Consider the following 21,079-nt stretch of genomic DNA (forward strand, 5'->3'; position numbering starts at 1 on the left):
TTACAGGAGAACAACCTCTTACAGGAAGACAACCTCTCACAGTAACATAAATTGATTCAGGAGAACAACCTCTTACAGGTCAAACACTTCTTACATTAGAAACACCTCTTACAGGAAGACCACTTCTTACATTAGAAACACTTCTTACAGTTGAACCACATCTTACAGGTGAACCACCTCTTACAGGAAGACCACCTCTTACAGTTGAACCACATCTTACAGGTGAAACACTTCTTACATTAGAAACACCTCTTACAGGAAGACCACCTCTTACATTAGAAACACCTCTTACAGTTGAACCACATCTTACAGGTGAACCACCTCTTACAGGAAGACCACCTCTTACAGTTGAACCACATCTTACAGGTCAAACACTTCTTACATTAGAAACACCTCTTACAGGAAGACCACCTCTTACAGGAGAACAACCTCTTACAGGAAGACAACCTCTCACAGGAACATAAATTGATTCAGGAGAACAACCTCTTACAGGTCAAACACTTCTTACATTAGAAACACCTCTTACAGGAAGACCACCTCTTACATTAGAAACACCTCTTACAGTTGAACCACATCTTACAGGTGAACCACCTCTTACAGGAAGACCACCTCTTACAGTTGAACCACATCTTACAGGTCAAACACTTCTTACAGTAGAAACACCTCTTACAGGAAGACCACCTCTTACAGGAGAACAACCTCTTACAGGAAGACAACCTCTCACAGTAACATAAATTGATTCAGGAGAACAACCTCTTACAGGTCAAACACTTCTTACATTAGAAACACCTCTTACAGGAAGACCACCTCTTACATTAGAAACACCTCTTACAGTTGAACCACATCTTACAGGTGAACCACCTCTTACAGGAAGACCACCTCTTACAGTTGAACCACATCTTACAGGTGAAACACTTCTTACATTAGAAACACCTCTTACAGGAAGACCACCTCTTACATTAGAGACACCTCTTACAGTTGAACCACATCTTACAGGTGAACCACCTCTTACAGGAGAACAACATCTTACAGTAGAAACACCTCTTACAGGAAGACCACCTCTTACAGGAGAACAACCTCTTACAGGAAGACCACCTCTCACAGTAACATAAATTGATTCAGGAGAACAAACTCTTACAGGTCAAACACTTCTTACATTAGAAACACCTCTTACGGGAAGACCACCTCTTACAGGAGAACCACATCTTACAGGAGAACCACTTCTTACAGGAGAACCATCTCTTACAGTAGAAACACCTCTTACAGTTGAACCACATCTTACAGGAGAACCATCTCTTACAGTAGAAACAGCTCTAACAGGAAGACCACCTCTTACAGGAGAACAACCTCTTACAGGTGAACCACTTCTTACAGGAGAACCACTTCTTACAGTAGAAACACCTCTTACAGGAAGACCACCACTTTCTGAGTTATCTGTACCTTAATCTCTTACAGTAAGACCACCTGTTTCTGAGTTTTCTGAAACAAAATCTCCTATAGTAATACAACCAAATTCACAACCTACTTCTCCTTCTCATCCATTAATTAACACTAATGGTATTATTCATTATTTAATTATTATTTATTTTTTTTAATTAAAAAATAGAATAAATATAAAACAACATTGGCTTTGCATTAGAACTTTTAGTCGATATGTTACATGATTAATAAAATAACCTTAAAGACCTTTAAGAATAATGGAAATAATTGAACTAATCTTTAAATGATTAAATAACCCATACTGAAGAATAATAGAGCTAACAAAAAGCAGAATGTCAAGAAATTGTAATATTAAGCTAGATAATTTTGTAAATGAAAATTAATAAATGATTGAATATATTAATTACATAAAAGATAGATTAGCTCAAAATCTTGAATATTTGTATAATTTAGAACAATAAAGTTGTACAAAAAATAAAAATTTTGTAGAAATACTACAAAAATGATAAATTAGCTTTATAATTTATAAAATTCTTGAAATTTTCTATTAGTTAAAAGAGTGAATTTTCATTATTCTAGAGAATCAAATTAACTGATAAGCTAAATATTTTCTTATAAAACTATAAAGAAAATAACTATAAAAAATCTTCTTTAATAAATTTCTGATGAATAATATGAAATTAATGCTGATTATTCTGTATAAGGAAGATCAAGTATTTATAAAAATTAAATATATTTATTTTAAAATATTTTTAGATGAAGAAATAGGAATTAAACATATAGATAATACAAAAGAAAATTTAAATTTATAAAATTTCAAAATTGGATCAAGAAAATTTTGGAACTCGCACTAATAAGAATTATTGGATTTACTAGATTAATTAGAAAAAAGTATTCTTAGTAAAATGTAAAAACTGTAAAATGACGAAATTGCTGCAGCTGTAGCTTTAGCTGAACTTAAAGCTAAAATTATGAAGGAAAATGAAGAGATGTAAAGTGAATTAGAAATTTAAATTAAAAATGAAAAAGAATTAAGAAATAAAATTCTTTTCTAATAAAAATTATAATAAGAGTGTAAAAAATAACTCGATGAAATTAATAAACGTATAGAATAGTCAAAAAAAGAATTAGAAGAATAAAGAATATGGTTCTAAAAAAAAATTAATGAAATAATATAAGAAATTGAACTCTATAAGCAAGTTATAAAAGAATATATTAATAACGTTTTTAGCAATGAAAATGATTTCCATAAAAGAACAGATGATTATATTGATGATTCTTAATATTAATATGAAGGTTATAATTAAAGATAAATCGATAATATTGGCTTCTTAACAGATTGAAGATTAGCCTTTTCTTATTTTTTAACGAAAATAATATATAATAATATTTATCATAAATATATATATATATATATATATATAAATTTATATTTATATATATATATATATATATATATATATATTTTATAATTTCATTAAATTAGTTTAAAATAATTTTAACATATCTAATTTACCATTTCTTAAATTTATTTATTTTATTAAAAAAGTATATATTAGAAATAAATGTTTTCTTTATCTGTTATATTTTAAATTAAATTATAATATATTGTATATTAATAAAAAAGGAATAAAATTTTTCTATCGAACTATCCCCTAACTATTTATTTTCGAAAAAAAAAATCTATTTATTTAAAAAAAAATATATTAGATTGCCTATAGATGACATGAAGAAATATATAATTCAAACTTATGATTATTCATTTTAAAAAAACAAGCCTAAATACCAAAAAATACGCTAGACTTAATAATAGGCGCAAAATGGCAATTTCCATTACCAAATAATTCAAATAAAATATCAACATAAAATGTCTAAATGAAAATAAAAAATTAAAATTTTTATAAAAAAAACCTTAAAAACAACTATATTTCAAATATCATAAAAATTGATTTGGAACTAAAAATTACACTTAAATACATACTTAAATTTTAATTAAACATGTTCAACATTAAAAACATAGAAATAGAAAATTATTTTTTAAAAAGCATCAATTAACCATTATATTTTTTAAATATTATTATAAAACAATTATATTTTATAAATATATAATGAATTAAAATATAGGATTTAAATGCCGTTATTTCGGTTATATAATGTATAGAAAAAGCAATTGTTAAAATAAAAAATAAGCTTAATTTTTAAAGCGTATTTAGGGAATTTAAAAAACTTCGATTTCGTTCGTTTATAAATAGGATTTCTTATAATTTCAGCGAAACAAAATTAATGAGAAATTGAATAATATAGATAAACCAGGGAAAAAAATTAAATATATACATAATAATAGTGTAATTAATAATTTATTATACAATAAAAGCAAGAAAAAATAAATAAATATTTTTAAAACAAAAAATATCTTTTTAATCAGAAGATAATGATTATGGATTAAAGAAACATTTTTATAAAAGAAAAGAATGAAAATTATAATTTTTTATTAATCATTATGCTACTTTAAATGTAATATATTAATAAATTTTTAAAATAAATTCGTAAATATAATAATATTTAGATAAAAAAATTAGTTTTCATTAATATTAATGAGAATTTTATGCAATTAAAAGTTTTTTAAAATAACTAAAATATTATAAAAAAAATATTACGATAAATAAATTTTTTCTAAAAAATTATACAACAGAAAAAAAAAAGTTAAAGTGAGTTGTTTTTTAAACATATAAATAAAATAAACATTTAAATAATAATAAAAAGCTAAATATAAAAATGATAAAAAAAAAAGATTTTATTAATATAAATAAAAGAAAAAAAAAATTAATTGATATTATAAAAAAGAATAATAAGAAATTAAAGATTATTTAAAGTATCAATATTTTTTAATAAAAATAGAACTAAAATAATAAAAAACACTATTATATATAAAAAATAAAGAAAAATCAAAATATTATTATCAATAGTAATAATAATAATAATAATAATAATAATAATAATAATAATAATGTTATTTATTTATTTATTAACAATAATAAATATTAAAATTATTTGCTTTATATTTATTTCGAAAACTATATTTTCTAAAACAAATTATTCAATTTTGATAATTTTTTTTAATCTATATATCAAATTTAACTTAGATTTAATCATATTTTTTAAAATGATATAAACTATTAAAAAAACTATATATATGAAATAAATAATTATTATTTTTTAAATAAGTTTTAATTATTAAAAATACATTTTAAAATAAATAAATTTATATATTTAATTTTAAGCATTATATAATTTAGTTTTTCTTATATCTTAAATTATATGGAATCTAATAATAAATTTATAAACATGATTATATCAATTATATATAGAATATATAAATAAATGATTATAGTTTTAATCTAATTTAATTTTATTTAAATTAATAAAATAAGAAAATTAAATTTAATAATAATTAGTTAATTTATCTTAATTTATAAGAATTAATCACATAAATATTTGAAAAAATTAATAATAATAAATTATATTTTTAATATTTAAATAATCCATTTATTATTATTTTTATTACATATTACAAAAATAATAGTTAATAAACATAATAAAATTATATAAAAAATTTAAGTTGCTTTATTCTCTTCAATATATTTAAATACAATATATATATAAAAAATATATATTCCTATATTTTTATTTTTTTATTAAAAAAGAAAGAATATTTAATATTTAATTAAAAAAAAGATAAGAATTATGAAATTTTATTGCTTATATAAAAGTTAAACATTTAAAAATAAAATTATATATTTTCAATTATCTTCTGGTTTTAAAGTTTCTAACTAATAAAAAATAATTAATATAATAGATAATATATATATATATATATATATATATATATATATATAATATTTACTTCTTTTCTTAGATCTTCAACTTATTTTTTAAGCCTAGAATTTTCGTCTTTAAGTTTTTCATATTCAACTTATAATCGTTCAACATCAATATCAGTAGGTGATCCCAAATATTTTTTAATATAACTTTTTTTTATTTATTTAAATTAAATATTCATTTTTTTACTCAATTGCATTGCCTGGTTTATTAGGTTCTTCATATAATCCAACTAAAACTCTTGTCAATTAATCAACAACTCCTGCTTTTTCTAAATATTTTCTGTATTCTTCTTTTTTTGAATCTGTTGTCTTTTTTTATGTCTTTATTAAACAAAGAAATTAATATATATACTTAAAAACTCATTTTATCTGATTTTTTTCTTTTTTTGTTTTAATTTAATTTAAAATATAATTATATATCTCTATTAAACTACAGTTTTTTTTTTTTTTTTTAAAAAAAAAATATAATAAAATATTATATAATAATAATATATACTTATAATTTTATTTTTTAAATTATAATTATAAAAAAAAATAATGAATATTATATAAATCAATTATAATATTTCAATTGATTCCATTTATTTTACAATAATTAAAATAATATTCGCTTTTCTAAAATATTTATTTAATATAAAACAACTTGTATTCTACCATATAATAATGTAATTTTGTCATTATATATTTACATTTTTTTTATGTTTTTATTTACAAAAATATATATAGATAATTATAATTTTTTCTGGGTTTTTTTTTTCTTGTTTAATGATAAGAATCAAAATATAATTGTTTTTTAATATTAAATAGTAAAAAACAGAAAATTTTAAAAAACATAAAGTAAATAAATATATTTATAAACTTATTATTATTGTTTTTTTTTGAAAAAAACATATATTCTTACTTATTTTTATAATTATTGAAATTATATTTTTATTTTTAATAAATTTTTTAAATAATTTTATTTCCTAAGGGCATTAAAATATTTAAAAAATGTTCATTTTTTAAAAAAAATATATATAAAAAACATTAAAAACCATATATATGAAAAATTCATTACTAAGATATTTACTATTCTTGTATATATTATTATATAATATTCCTTAAATTATAAATATTATTCATTACATATTATAAAAGCATTTGCTTAAAAATTTTAGGGACAGTTTAAATAATATTAAATTAATATTCTTCCATTTCTTCCTCTGTATCATCTATTACTTCTTAAGAATTTTTAGTTAAAGTTTCTTACGTTTATAAAGATTAAAAGTGATATTATTATTAAATTTAAATAGCCTTATTAATTGAAAATTAAACTAATTAATTAAATATGTTTTCTCCTATAATATCTTTTATTTTATCTATTTTTTATTAATATTCTTATAACTAACTTATTCTTGTTAATTCATCATTATTATTTAATTAATTTTATATAAGTACAAATCCGAATATTATTTTATTTATTTATATACAGTTTTATAAAATCTAATTATTTTAATTTATTTTATTTTTTAAGTTTATAAAATCTTAAGTATAGGTACATTGTTCTGAAGTGTCTTCTTTTATTTATTAATTATTCAATTTTAATTTTTTTTACAGAAGTATTTTCTTTTTTCTTACTTTATTGATTTATTTTTATTTATTAAGATCAATATTTTTTTACAAAGATTAAGGCTTATTTTTTTCATTATTTTAATTTAAAATATTTTTCTTGACCAAGAGTTTTTTTTAATTCATTTTTTTTTTTTTATAAATAATTTTTTTATTTATTTATTTATATTATAATGGAATCGCAAAAATAAGAATTTTTTTAATTGAACGTTTTTGATTTTTTTTTTTTTTTTAATTCATTATTAGTTTTTAATTTATTTACTTTTATTTTTTATTAAATTTAAAAACTACGATTTGTTTTTTAAAATTATAAATGAATTATAAAATCAAAAACTAGGCTAAAAAAAATTATATTAAAATAAAGGAAATATAAAATTTTAATTATTAAATTATAAAAAAAAAAAATTGTAAAATTTAAATATTTTAATAAATTAATAAAAAACATATATATACTTTTTTTTTTTTCCAAATTAAAGAAAATTTTATAATATACTAATTTTTTATAATTAAAAAAATGATTATTAATTTATATTAATTGAAATTTTAAATATCTTATAATATTTAAAAAATTTATAAATATAAAATTATAAAATTTTTATTATATTAATTTTTAAAAAAAAATATTAATTTTTAATAAATAAAATGGAATCTTCTTTAATATCAGCTGCACCTTCAATATCAAATCAATTTAAGAAAAATATTTTATTCACTTTAAAATACGAAAACATAAAATAATAATAAATTAATGACATACATATAATAGTCTAAAATTACAATTATAATTCAATAACAAAAGTAGAAATAAAAATGAAAAAAACTAATTTAAAATTTATATATATAGGAATTCAATATACAATTTTATTTAGGCAAAAACTAAGTATATTAAACAAAAAAACAATTAGAAGAATTTTTCCATTTTTATTAAAAAGTAATTATTATAAAATCAAAAAAAATTATTTACTATAACTAATAATTTTAAATGAAAAAAAATATATAAAAAAGATTTAACAATCATATAAAAATTATTAATTCGCAAGTATATTTTATTCATATTCTTTTTCTAAATATGATGAAATTAATTATTATGAATAAGCACTAACATATTTTATGAATGAAATTCTTGAATATTGTTAATAAAATCCATAAAATTAAGAACACATATTAATTAATTTATATGTTTTTTTAACTAATGACTGTAAACAAAAATACATATATATAAAAAAAAATATTTAATACAATATAATAATATAGTCAGAATTTTAAAAGCTGTACCTTAAGATGTCGATAAAAAATATTTAAATATTAATAGATGAAATATAAAATTAAATAAATATAAGAAAAAAATAATTAATTAATTCATTCATTAATTAATTTGAATATATTTTGTAAAGCCAAATATATATATAATAGTATATATTTGTACTTATATAAAATAAAATTGTTTATTTATGTTTAAATAATTTTTTTTTTCTGCCATAATATTAAAAATTATAATTTTAAAATTATATATTATATTTATTATATAATAAAAATAATAAACTAAAAACATATTATAAAAAAAATGAAATTTATTCTCATAACTATAAAAAAATTTACAATTTTATATATTTAATAAATATACATAAAATGATAAATATATTAATTATTTATAACTTAGATTGAATATTTAAATATATATTAATTTATTACAAGAATAAAAAATGATTTTTATATTAAATATTAATTAAGTTGACATTTATATTAATAATTAGAAACATAATATCGATATAAAATTTGTAATAAATTTTTTTTTTTTCTTTGTTATCTTTGTTAACAAATAAAAAAATAAAGTATAAATAATCTAAAATAAATTACAATAGTAAATATGGATATTAAATAAATTTATAATAAAATATCTATTATTATTATGAAATTTATATATAATTATATGATTTATGCAATATAATCTAGCAAAATAATATTTATGGTTAAATCATATTTAAACCTAAAAGATATCCTAAAAAGGACTATATATTTTTTTCGAAAAAAAATAATATATTCTTAATTATATTAATATCGATGAATATATATAATAATAAAAACCTAGTGCGAAAAGAATTCTATAAATTATTATTTTACTAATTATTACAAATAAATAATTTATAATTAAATATTTATAAAAAATTATATAATATTTTATTAAGAACATAAATTAACATGAGAAAATATTAATAATCCACAATATTAATTTATGTATATATATATTTTTAATATAAAAGAAAAATTAAATAAACAAATATTTAAATTTATATTAAAATATATATTAAATAATATTTAAAAAAATAATTATAAAAAAATATATAAATTATATTAAATATTATTTTCAAAATTATATTTAATAATATATTAAATAAATATAATATACATATCAAAATATATATATATTTTATTTTATTTTATTTTATATTTATATTTATTTTATTTTATATTTATTTTATTTTAAATTAATTTTATTTTTATATTTATTTTTATTTTTATATTAATATATATATTAATAATATTTTATACCCAAAAAAATCTTTAATAATTTTTTTTTCCCTATTAAATATTTTAATATAATGTTAATATATTTAAAATAAAATTCAAAATAATCCTAAAGAGAATTATTTTATTTTTATTATATATTTAATCTTAATTTATGAAATAATCCGATTCTTTATAAATTAAATTTGGAACTTTTTTATTATCTTTATATTTTATAAGAAAATACCTATAATTAATATTTTAAATATATATAATCTTTTTAATTATCCTAATCTATTATATTAAAATAAATAATAAAATTATTATAGATTAAATCACAAAAAATAAAATTAGATTTTTTCCTTAATTAATTTTTATCTAAAAATTATTCTTTTTATAAATTTAAATAAAAATCAATATATTTATATCAATTTATTTAATATATAAACTAAACTTCTAAAAATTATAAATTAATGATTTATTGCAAAATTTTTTATTTTATTTATATTTTATCCTTTTTATTATTTTTATTAGAATATAATTTTCTTTTTACATTTATTATATACATAAAAGCCCACATTATAAATTTAAAATTGTACTAATTTACACTTCCCAGCCTTAAAAGGCTATATTATTCTAAAATATAAATTATTGATTTATAATAATAAATTGATTACAGAATTTATATAAACTATATTATTAAAATACATAAAACTATTGCTAATTTTATTAGAAAAAGTTAATATAATTTTTTTTGGAATTTAATAACTTGTTTTTTATAGTTTTATTACAGATTTAAAATATATAGTTTATTTTTTTAAGAAAAAGTTTACTATTTTAATTTTTTTTTTTAAATTATTTTTATTTATGAATTTTTGTTTAGAATTTAAAATTCGAATTTAATTTAACAAAAAATTCTCTTTTATATTTTTTAAAATATCTTTAAAAATTTACTATTATATAAACTTTTTCTAAAATAATCTACTTATTTTAAATATATAATATCTTAAGTAGTCAATAACTAATAATTTTCATCTAAACTAACCATATATTTTATTTTATTTTTTAATTGTTTTTATATAGAGTAATATATTTCCCTAATAAAAATCAATATATTTGTAAAAAATCATTAGTTTATACAAAATAATTGATTTAGAAAATAAAAGCCTTATTATAATTAAAATTATAAAGTAATATATATATATTTTCTAATTAAATATATTTAGAAATCTATATAAATCAAAAAACTAAATTTATTTCAAAAATTTAATAAAATTTTTTAATAAAAAAAAAGTCATTTTATTATTTTCTCATTTTTGTTAAACAAAAATTTTGTTCTAAAAAAAAAAATCTTCGTTTTCCATTTCTTATTTTCATAAAAATAAATAAACTTGAGTTATTTATTTATTTTTTTAATTTAAAAGTTTTTTAAAAAAACTCTCTTTACAATTTTTTTTTCAAATATTCTATATATTATATTAGCTTTGGACATAAGAATTTTCATAATGTCTTACTTTTTTATTAATAAAACCTTAAAAATCCGTCCATTATAATCTCTTTTAAAGTTTTATCATTTTAAAACTACAAATAATAAATTTAGTAAAATTTAAAAACGATATATTTTTTCTTATATATACAATTATATCCATTATTTTTTATTTGAAAAAAAAAAAAAGAAATGAATTTCCTTTTAATTATTATCATTATTTCCGTAAAAATATTCATTTTATTCTTTAAATGATATAATTCAACATTATACTTAATTAAATAACTAATAAAAAAAAATATATTAAAAAAATTAATATAGATTTTATTAACATTAATTTAGTTTTTCTTATTATAAATGGTAATGATTTAAATATAAAAAATAAAAATTTATATACGAATCAATTTAATAAAATGTTATTTATTCTTTCCTATATATATATAGCAATTATGTAAATTTTATTTAATATTTATTGATGCAAAAAAATATATATTTAAACTTTTGAAAATTTTTATTATTTATGTAAACGCAAATATTATATAAAAAAAAATATATATAAACTAAAATAAATATAAAGAATTAAAACTTATAACAAAAATTAATTAATTTATTTATCATGTATATATATAAAAAATATAAACCTTTTTTATATATGTATATGTATATGTATATATATATATATATATATATGTATATATATATATATTTAAATATACATATACATATAAAACCTTAAAAAGTATCTCAACTATTAAATTAAATATTTTAATACCAATTTAAAATAGTTTCATTATATATTTTATCATCAAATATTTATTTTATCATAAAACTATTTTTTTATATTTTTAAATGTAATTTAAAAAAAATCTTGATTACATTAAAAATTATAATTTTATTATAAACTTAAAATTAAGAATATAAGCATATACTAATATACCTTTTTATTTTGAATATCTATATATTTATATAGAATTAAAAAAATTACCTATTTTTACACTTAAAAATCATTTAAAAATTTATAAACTGAATAATATTTTATTTTTTTAATGAATAATATATCCATAAAATATCTTAATTATATATTCATATACAAAGCTTTTTTAAATTTTTTTTTTATAAATAAATCTTTGAATCTAAATTTACATTAAAAAATATGAATATATCTAACACAAAAGCATTGTTTTTATCTAATTTTGTATTTCATTATAAGAATTAATATTTATATAATTAAAATTAAATATCAGGACATTTATTTTTATATTTTGTCAAAATAGTCTAACTAAATTACAATAGAAAACCTTTTCTATTAAAATAAAAAAGAAATATCATTATAGTTTATTTTATTATACCAATTTTTAAAGGAAAAATATTCTAATAAATCATCTTTTTATATTATTTAACATATTTTTTTTACTTAAATAAAATAAGAAAAAAATTATATATAAAATATTATATTTATATAGAAAAAAAAATTACATATATAAATTTAAAAAAAATCTTATTTTTATTTAAAAAATAAAAATAAAAATAAAAATTAATAATTATAAATATAAAAATAATATTTATATATATAAAAGATATTTATTATAAAATATATAATTATAATAATAAAAATGAATAATAATAATAGTGATAACATAAATAATTTCTAACATTTCACATATAAAAATACACATTAATTAAGAGAAAGAGATCCATTATTGAATAAGTTATTTATTGATACTTTTACATATTCATTAGGGGGAGCTGCAGTAGGCTCTGTTGTTGGTATATTTCTAAAACACCCTAGATTTTGGAGCTATTTTTTCGCAGGTATTGGTGCACATCACGCTTACAGTAAAGGACCAGTCAAATTACATATATTCAGATGTGACAATTGTTGAATTATTATAATTATTTTAAAAAAAAAATATTAATAGAAAAAAAAAAATTAGAAAATAATAATTTAAAAAATATACATATTTTCTTTTTTTTATTATTTTTAAAAAAAAAATATATTTATTAGTTATTTTTATAAAAATAATTATTTCTTATATAAATAATATAATTATATAAAACAAAATAAAATAGATATTTATATAAATATATATATTTTCATTTATATATATATATTTTTTCATAAATTATCTAAACCCTATTTTAGCAAAATATTTAACATCAGAATCTTAATCATCATACAAATTATTTAATATTTTTTTTATTTATTCCTTTTTTAAAATTATATTTTAATATTAATAATTTACTATATACTTTCTCCTTTATATAAGGAATAATTTATTTTATAGCTTTTCCAACATTTATTCTTATATTAGGTACTTAATCTTTACTTAATTAAATAATTATAGGTATGATTTATTTCTAAACATATTCTTAATTAATATTTTTAGAAATATTCTAATAATAATATAATCAAAATATAAATCTATTAATTTATATATATATTAATTTACTATAATAATAAATAAAATAGTTTCTCTATGTTACAAAATATTTTATTAATAAAAATTAAACACTTTTTAAATTAAATTTTTATCAGTCCATGCAAGTCCAAGATTTTATGTAAAAAATTTTATAGATTAAACAGCTTAATCCCTAATATATATAAGTTTTATAATTTTTTATTATTTAAAGGAATACAAAATTTACCTTACAACAAAAACTTTATCTTATAATAAATCTAATATTAATTTTAGTATTTTTTCATTTAAAAATTCTTATCCCTATTAAATATTTATAAAATTAAAAGTAATGTATATTTTTTTAATATTTATTTATAAAAAATTATTTATACTATTTCTTTTGCTAAAAATTAAATAATTTCAATTGATTAATTTCTTATTCTCCAATTTTTATCTTAAGCAAGTTAATTTAGAGCTGGCAAAATTGATTAAGATAAATTTTCTATTCCCAAAAAATTACTAATTAAATGCAATTATTTAAATAAAGTAACACGTATTTCACTATCTTCATCTTTTAATAATTATAAAAAAATAGGCAATAAATATTCATTTATATTATTTTTTCCTATGTATTAACCTAATCCTAAAAAGCTTGCACAAATAGCATCTTTAAATATAAAAAATAATATATATATATATATATATAAATAAATATATATTTTTATTTATATTTATAATATTTTAAATTATATACTTCTTATATAATTTTAATTATCTATTGCTAATTTTTTTACTATTGGTATCAATTTGTTTATAATTTCATCATTATCTAAACAACTTCCTACAATATCAATTTTTTAAGCTGCAATTTATTTTAACTTAATTTGCAAAATAAAACATATTTTATAATAAAAAAAAACTAAAAAATACTTCAGACTCAGAATCTTCCAAATATCCAATATAAATAGGTAAAAAATATTTTTTAAAATCTTATTTTTAAATAACTTAACATATCTTTCATTAAAAAAAATATATAAATAATTATTAATAATATTATATATATAAATATATTTATAATTATATATATATTAAATAAACATTTTAATTTAATTAATTATTATATTTATATACTTTAATATTATGTAATTACTTCATTTAATTTTTCATTAAAATAATATTTTAATCTCCATGATTTATCTTCGGCTAATTATCTCATAAAGAATATAATTTAATTATTATTTTTCTTTTATTATATATATATATATATATATATATATATATATATTAATAAAAAAAATATATATAAAATACTAATATTATATTCTATTAAAACTTCAAAAAACATATACATGCATCAATTAAATAAATTCTTACAAAATCTTACTCATCGTTAATTAAATTATTAATAATTTAAACTAATAAATCTTCATTTTTAGGTAATAATATTTTAGAAAAATCCTTAAAATAAAATTAAATAAATAAAAAATATATAATAATACCTTAATATATAATGATGCACTTTTTCTTATTTAAGATATTTAATTTTATGAAAAATTCAAATAATATCTAATATAATAATTATAAAATATATATATATATATATATATATTATTTTATATATTTATTAAATATATAAATATTAACAAAAATACGTATTTAATTCTTATTAATTTTATAAAGAAATCAATGGGTAAATAAATATTATTAGAACAGGACAACATTCTATAGAAAAATAATTTTCACATTCACACATTTATTTTATAAATTTAACTATTATTTCTTCATATTTTTTTATATCCATTTAATTAATTATATTTTTTATTGAGTTAATTGCCTTTTTTTTTAACAAATAATAAACATTAATAAAATACTTTATCTCTAACAAATAATTCGTCAGATTTACATAAATTTTATAAAATTTTAAATAATAATTCAGTATGCTAAGAACCGCCTATTTAATCAAATAAATTTCCTATATTTTCCGCTAAATTTAACAATATTTCATCATCATCATCTTCTAGAGCTTTTTTTTTAATATATAAATAAATATATATATTAATTTTTTTTTACTATTTAAAAATGGGATAAGTTCTATACGAGTTCTTTCAGGACCTAAACCATTCGAAATAAATTAAAGATTTTAAATTGAATTAATTTTTTCTTTTAATCTTCACTTTTAAGTTCTTCAATTAATTAATTTATTTATTAAGCTGTTTTTTAATCTATAGTTTTTTTCATTCTAATTTTTTTTTTTTTTTTTTTAATATTTTTCAATATATTTTTTAAATCTTTTTTTTTAAAAAAATACATATTTAATGAAACAAAAAAAATATAAATACATTTTATTTAATAAAAATCATCTTTTTTTAATTTTTTATATTCATCTTTTTATTGAAAAAATAAAACGTATATACATTCTCTTTCTTTATTTAAAATTACTTTCTTTAAAATAAAAACCCAAAATATATATATTCATATAGTATTAAGTTCCCCAAATTATCTTGTTAATTCGATTTCAGCTTAATGTATAGTTTATTACATAATAAAGACATATTCTCTTCTTAAAATAATTAAAAAAATTAAAACAATAATAACCAAAGGTAACCAAAAAAAATTAAAAAATACGAAACAATTTTTGAAAATTCCCCGCATTTTTATTGATATCCTAAAAGCATTCCGAAAGAAAAAACAACAACGACAATAGAAAAAGAAAAATCCGTATAATTTAAAATTTTGTATTCCCTTTAAAATAGTATTCTACGCCTAATTTATAATTAAATTATATAAATTATTATTATTAAATAAATTAATGATCCAATAATCATTATAAACCCTAATCCTAAAATTCAATTTACTAATATAGAGCATTTAGGGTCTAAAAAGAATAATAAATAAATATTTTTTTAACATAACTATATCAAATTATAAGCTAAGCTTAAATATATGATTATTCTTATGAAATTTAATGATATTATTAAATAATATGACATATATCCTTTTTTATATATTTAAAAATAAAATAATTATATTAATTAAATTAATATATTTTTTTTATATATATTTATTAAAAAATAATAAATTAATTTAAATATTTTAAAGAAATTATTTTTTCGAAAACAAAAAAACATATAAAGTAAAAAATAAAAAATAAGAATATAATAAAGCATTTGATAATTATAGAAAAGAAAAAAAAATAGACATCCCATCCTTTTTTATTTTTTTGAGTAATTGACATAAAATTACTTTACATAATAAGAAATAAAATTCCAGTTAAAATATATAAAATTTAATACTATTAAATTAGTATTAATTTTGTAAAATAGTATATATATAATAATAAAAAAAATTAAAGAAGTATTTTTAAATAAAATAAAGATATTTATATACTAGAATTAATTTATTTTTCATTATAAATATTTGTATTTTAAATAATATTATGTTTAATGATAAATTATTGTATATTAATTTTATTATATTTTTATAAAAAAATTAAAAAAAAAAAGTTTATATAGCTTAATTTACATAAATTATTAAATAATAAGTTTATATTATATTCAAATAAATAACTAACAAATAATAGTATAAATAAAAATGTATCTATGTATATTTAATTGAAATATAAATGAAAAAAGTCATAATAAATATAAATAAATAATAATATAGATTCTTTAAAAGTTAATATAAAAATATTAATATAATTAACTAATATATATCATTTATAAATATTTTTGTAAAAATATATATTTAAAAGAAAATTAATTAATTGTTGATATTAAAAAAATATATTTTATAAAAAATATATAAAGAATATAATTAATAATAATCACTTATTAAAAAATAAGAATAAAATAATAATATATAAGTATTATTAAGTATATTATATAAAGATTATATTAATATTAATTTATTTACATGCTTTAAAAAATATAATAATTATATTATATTTAAAATAAAAAATTTGATTGTTAAATATTCATAATTTAAATTTAAAAGTTTATTTTTCAAAATAAAAAGATTAAAAAATGAATTAATAATATATTATCAATATATATAGATTATAATAATTTGTATTTAAAAAAAAAACTAATTTAAGATAATTAAAAATAAATAAGATATTTAGTGTATTAAATAAATTATAATTAGTTTATTTAAAATTATATATATTAACGTAATATAATATTAAATTATATTATTATTATTAAAATAGAAATTTAATTATAATAAAATATCAAATTTAAGTAAACTTTATTATAATTTTTGAAGATTCTAATTAAAAGCTAAATATATCATTATAAAATTTTTTTTTAAGAATAAATAGTGTAAGATTAAAAATTAAATAAAATGAAAAAAAAATATTAATATTTAATTTAAATAAAAAAAAATATAAAATATTTATAAATATAATTAAAATATATTTTATATAATTAAATATATATAAATATAAATATAAAATATAAATATATTATATTATTATTATAATTACATTATAATTTAATAATATTTCATAAATTAAACATTTAATTAGCTATAGTTTCAATATTTGTTTTCATATTTTAATTCATGTTTTCTTTGTACAAATATTTTTTTAATAATAAATTATTTTAATAAAATATGTAAATTACCAGCTTCTTTTTTTGCTTCTATAAATTATTTTAAAGATTTTTTTCTTTCATTATATGCTTATTATATTTGTTAATCCATTGTTTCTTAATTAATTTAATCTAAATTTTCTGCCTATTCAATCTCTTAATGTATTTATTTTTAAATATTTGCTAAATTTTATGCTTATTATTCTAAAAAAATTTTCATATTTTACAAATATTCTTATTCACTTTACGTTGGATGTGGCTAATATAAAGAAGCTTCTTAAAAAACATAACTAAACTAATCTAAAAATTAATTCATTTAATTTCAACATTAATAATATGATTCATTAAAAAAAAATATATATTAATAAAATAAATATAAAATTAAAAAATATTTTATTATATAAAATATTTATACAATGTATATTAAAATAATATAAAGAATAATAAATATATAAAAATTATGTAATAAAAAATAAAAAAATAATATATATATTTTATTTTGAAATAAATATATATTTAAATATTTTTTATTTAAAAAATAATAAATATAAATTTAGCTAATAATAAAATATATAAATACAAGACAAATGTTTATAATAATTTTAAAAAATATTTTTTAAAATAAATATTATATATTTAAAATATAATTATAAAATAATATCTTAAATATTATATCTAATGTAAAATATAAAAAAAATAAAAATAAAAATAACATAATTATGTATATTTTAATTTATTATGCCGTATATTTTTTTCAATTATTTTGTAAATAAAAAAATGTTTTTAATAAAAATATAGAGTTTCGAAATATTATTTTATTGTTTTATTGAAAACTTTGAATAAGTATAAAACTAAATATAATTTAGAAGGATACAATAATAATTTTTAATTATATAAAAATATTAAAAAATAATTTATATAAATATTATATATATATATATTTTTTCACATTTATATATATTTATATTATTTAAATTAATTTATAACTCATTTGTATTATAGATAGAAATAATTATTTTTAGATATTATTTTTTATTATATGACAAATAAATAAAAAAAGAATATTTTTTAATATTATTAATTTAATTGATATTTAAATAATTAATATTATTAATGGATATACCTTTTAATATATAAGTTTAAGATACTAATTTTTTATTATTTTTTTTAATTTCTATATTTTCATCTTATATTTTTAATTTTTAGTATAAAAATTTAATTATTTTCTTATTATTTAAATTATTTTTTATTTTAGAAACTTAGATTTTGTTAATTCTTTTCTTTATTCTTTATTTTATATAAACTAAGTATATTAATCATTATGTATTTTTATATTTTTTTTTAGTATTTATATATATATTAATATAACTATATATATTAACTTCATAATACACATATATAAAGAATTAAATATTGAAAAAAACAGGAATATAATTATATAAAAAAATATTTTATATAAATCTTTCAAAAAATTATTAATTTTTATTTAGAAAGTATAAATAATATTAAAAAATTTTAAAATATAGAAAATTTATTTAATGAAATCATATATTCGAAATTTATTTATTATTTAATACAAATTAAATGAAGATGTAGTTTTTGTGACTTCTTATATATTTCATGTGAAATCAAATATATTATTGATATATATTCTTATTTTATATAATATATTTATTTGAAAATTTGATTAAAATTTGATTTAATTTTCTTTAAATAACAATCTTAAATAGTTTAAATAATTATTAATCTTAGTTAATGAAAATTAAATCGATAATAATACAAAAAAATAAAATATTTTTTTTTTTGAATAAGTTATTTCAACATCTTAAAAAAACTTATATGAAATTATTTATAATTAAATAAATAATAATTTTACTTTTTATAATTTATATCCTTTTTTTTTAAAAAAAAAAAAAATTAAAAATTATTACATATAAATAATAATAATAATAATTTTAATTTTAATTTTTTTTTTTTTTTTTCCTTATTTCAAATTTTTGTATTGAAAAAATAACATAATACTAAATAAAAAAAAAGTTCCTTTTAAATAGATAGAAATATTTTATATATTTATATTATATATATATATATATATATATATATATATAAATATATAAATATATTATATTATATATTATATATTATATAATATTTTGATTAAAAAAAAAAAATCGATTTTTTTATTCTTTTTAATATAAATAATATTTCTTTTCAAAACGGGCTTTTTCCTAATTACTATTACTATTACATGCCTAAATAATACTAATGATTAAAAGCTTGATTAAATTATTAATTTAAACCTTAATTAAAAGGAGTTCCACTATATTATTAACTCATAATTTATTATTAATTATACATATTTTAGTAATAAATCTAAGCATTCGAACAAATAGTTTAATATTATTATTTTTCCGAATCACTTCTACTTGGGTCTTTCATAATTTCATTAATAATTTACCAAGCATTTTATTATTCGCTCTATCTAGCATATCCTTGGGCTATCTATAATTTTTTCAATACACCTTGGTCATTCTAAAAAACTTATTCCAAATTTGAAATAATAGAAACCAATAATATAGAGTCTTAAGCACTCAAAAATGGATTTTGTCCCGCCGCTGCCATATTCCCTGGTAACTCGTTATCACCATGAGCAAAAGAACATGCATTCTAATTTTTGCAATATCCTTTCTAAAAGTATTAACATTTTACTGTCTTAAAGTTATTACATAATACCTTAGGTTAAGAAATCGGAGTATTCATAGGAGCTGGATCGTTTGCACCCCTTAATTCGTTTGCGCCATGTGCAAAATGACATGCATTTCCTAATTAACAATTACCATTCGAAAAGTGACGACATAAGCTTGTCTTGTATTTGTTTGTGGATGTCACTGGAGTTTGGATTACTTAGAATCTTTAATTGTTTAAAGACGTAGATTAATATGCCTGTTAGTAATAAGTATTTTGGGGATAATAATTGTTATAAATAGGTTGTTATGCCATCTTTGAGTTCTTTTTTTATATATATATATATATATATTTTTTTTTTTATGTATATATTTTATTTATATTTTTTTTTTTTATATATATATATATATATAAATCAATATTTTTTCTTTTTTTTTTTTTTTAAAAAAAAAAAAATTGAGCATTTTATGTGTTTATTTATAAATCTTT

General features: G+C 14.8%; 6 protein-coding genes across 6 annotated transcripts in view, besides 50 other annotated features; 4 read left to right on the forward strand and 2 right to left on the reverse strand. All coding sequences in view use genetic code 6, as the record gives it.

Moving 5' to 3' along the window:
* Window positions 1-6: 6 nt before the first annotated feature.
* On the forward strand, window positions 7-1,830 carry IMG5_020510 (hypothetical protein; the record flags this gene model as incomplete). The annotated part of the gene is given in 2 exon segments (XM_004039452.1): window positions 7-1,785; window positions 1,801-1,830. Coding segments are annotated over 2 exon segments (1,809 nt in total), but the record flags the coding sequence as incomplete, so codon positions are not given.
* Window positions 58-1,420: a microsatellite.
* Window positions 71-1,420: a microsatellite.
* Window positions 161-1,420: a microsatellite.
* Window positions 215-978: a microsatellite.
* Window positions 1,402-1,503: a microsatellite.
* A 167-nt stretch (window positions 1,831-1,997) lies between the features above and the next one.
* On the forward strand, window positions 1,998-2,783 carry IMG5_020520 (hypothetical protein; the record flags this gene model as incomplete). Its single annotated transcript, XM_004039453.1, has 2 exons — window positions 1,998-2,153; window positions 2,197-2,783. Coding segments are annotated over 2 exons (741 nt in total), but the record flags the coding sequence as incomplete, so codon positions are not given.
* A 33-nt stretch (window positions 2,784-2,816) lies between these two features.
* Window positions 2,817-2,905: a microsatellite.
* A 1,256-nt stretch (window positions 2,906-4,161) lies between these two features.
* Window positions 4,162-4,200: a microsatellite.
* Window positions 4,201-4,401: 201 nt separating this feature from the next.
* Window positions 4,402-4,449: a microsatellite.
* Window positions 4,450-5,076: 627 nt separating this feature from the next.
* Window positions 5,077-5,114: a microsatellite.
* A 126-nt stretch (window positions 5,115-5,240) lies between these two features.
* Window positions 5,241-5,685, reverse strand: IMG5_020530 (hypothetical protein; the record flags this gene model as incomplete). The annotated part of the gene is made up of 4 exons (XM_004039454.1): window positions 5,241-5,270; window positions 5,345-5,468; window positions 5,509-5,642; window positions 5,674-5,685. 4 exons carry the CDS (start codon window positions 5,683-5,685, stop codon window positions 5,241-5,243), a joined length of 300 nt encoding a protein of 99 aa, XP_004039502.1.
* Window positions 5,288-5,340: a microsatellite.
* Window positions 5,686-5,783: 98 nt separating the features above from the next.
* Window positions 5,784-5,813: a microsatellite.
* A 509-nt stretch (window positions 5,814-6,322) lies between these two features.
* Window positions 6,323-6,370: a microsatellite.
* Window positions 6,371-7,482: 1,112 nt separating this feature from the next.
* Window positions 7,483-7,547: a microsatellite.
* Window positions 7,530-7,573: a microsatellite.
* A 1,630-nt stretch (window positions 7,574-9,203) lies between these two features.
* Window positions 9,204-9,326: a microsatellite.
* Window positions 9,205-9,349: a microsatellite.
* Window positions 9,222-9,327: a microsatellite.
* Window positions 9,234-9,271: a microsatellite.
* Window positions 9,343-9,461: a microsatellite.
* Window positions 9,345-9,449: a microsatellite.
* Window positions 9,349-9,443: a microsatellite.
* Window positions 9,351-9,443: a microsatellite.
* Window positions 9,462-11,447: 1,986 nt separating the features above from the next.
* Window positions 11,448-11,493: a microsatellite.
* Window positions 11,494-11,564: 71 nt separating this feature from the next.
* Window positions 11,565-11,638: a microsatellite.
* Window positions 11,565-11,644: a microsatellite.
* Window positions 11,645-11,712: 68 nt separating this feature from the next.
* Window positions 11,713-11,758: a microsatellite.
* A 575-nt stretch (window positions 11,759-12,333) lies between these two features.
* Window positions 12,334-12,454: a microsatellite.
* Window positions 12,429-12,476: a microsatellite.
* Window positions 12,439-12,545: a microsatellite.
* IMG5_020540 (hypothetical protein) lies at window positions 12,531-12,800 on the forward strand (the record flags this gene model as incomplete). Its single annotated transcript, XM_004039455.1, has 2 exons — window positions 12,531-12,546; window positions 12,658-12,800. The coding sequence occupies 2 exons, from the start codon at window positions 12,531-12,533 to the stop codon at window positions 12,798-12,800; spliced, it is 159 nt and encodes a 52-aa protein (XP_004039503.1).
* A 122-nt stretch (window positions 12,801-12,922) lies between these two features.
* Window positions 12,923-12,974: a microsatellite.
* A 4-nt stretch (window positions 12,975-12,978) lies between these two features.
* Window positions 12,979-13,031: a microsatellite.
* Window positions 12,990-13,037: a microsatellite.
* A 52-nt stretch (window positions 13,038-13,089) lies between these two features.
* IMG5_020550 (hypothetical protein) lies at window positions 13,090-15,792 on the reverse strand (the record flags this gene model as incomplete). Its single annotated transcript, XM_004039456.1, has 12 exons — window positions 13,090-13,311; window positions 13,368-13,509; window positions 13,564-13,637; window positions 13,709-13,983; window positions 14,071-14,194; window positions 14,247-14,330; window positions 14,467-14,559; window positions 14,691-14,774; window positions 14,816-14,882; window positions 14,969-15,150; window positions 15,188-15,339; window positions 15,756-15,792. 12 exons carry the CDS (start codon window positions 15,790-15,792, stop codon window positions 13,090-13,092), a joined length of 1,536 nt encoding a protein of 511 aa, XP_004039504.1.
* Window positions 13,271-13,320: a microsatellite.
* Window positions 13,333-13,366: a microsatellite.
* Window positions 14,002-14,035: a microsatellite.
* Window positions 14,344-14,404: a microsatellite.
* Window positions 14,344-14,406: a microsatellite.
* Window positions 14,346-14,404: a microsatellite.
* Window positions 14,346-14,411: a microsatellite.
* Window positions 14,567-14,601: a microsatellite.
* Window positions 14,902-14,956: a microsatellite.
* Window positions 15,645-15,687: a microsatellite.
* A 1,848-nt stretch (window positions 15,793-17,640) lies between the features above and the next one.
* Window positions 17,641-17,705: a microsatellite.
* Window positions 17,649-17,711: a microsatellite.
* Window positions 17,696-17,778: a microsatellite.
* Window positions 17,696-17,779: a microsatellite.
* Window positions 17,710-17,795: a microsatellite.
* Window positions 17,796-18,248: 453 nt separating this feature from the next.
* Window positions 18,249-18,296: a microsatellite.
* An 822-nt stretch (window positions 18,297-19,118) lies between these two features.
* Window positions 19,119-19,156: a microsatellite.
* An 812-nt stretch (window positions 19,157-19,968) lies between these two features.
* Window positions 19,969-20,057: a microsatellite.
* Window positions 20,058-20,502: 445 nt separating this feature from the next.
* Window positions 20,503-21,079, forward strand: part of IMG5_020560 (hypothetical protein) — a gene marked incomplete at both ends in the record, with an annotated part of 673 nt that continues 96 nt past the window's right edge. The window contains 3 exons of the mRNA XM_004039457.1: window positions 20,503-20,599; window positions 20,893-20,911; window positions 21,052-21,079. The exon at window positions 21,052-21,079 is cut by the window's right edge and continues 96 nt beyond it. Of these exons, the coding sequence (XP_004039505.1) occupies window positions 20,503-20,599; window positions 20,893-20,911; window positions 21,052-21,079 (144 nt within the window). The remainder of the gene's footprint in view (window positions 20,600-20,892; window positions 20,912-21,051) is intronic.

Source organism: Ichthyophthirius multifiliis, assembly GCF_000220395.1.
Source record: "Ichthyophthirius multifiliis unplaced genomic scaffold scaff_1120509249657, whole genome shotgun sequence".
NCBI classification, from domain to species: Eukaryota; Ciliophora; class Oligohymenophorea; order Hymenostomatida; genus Ichthyophthirius; species Ichthyophthirius multifiliis.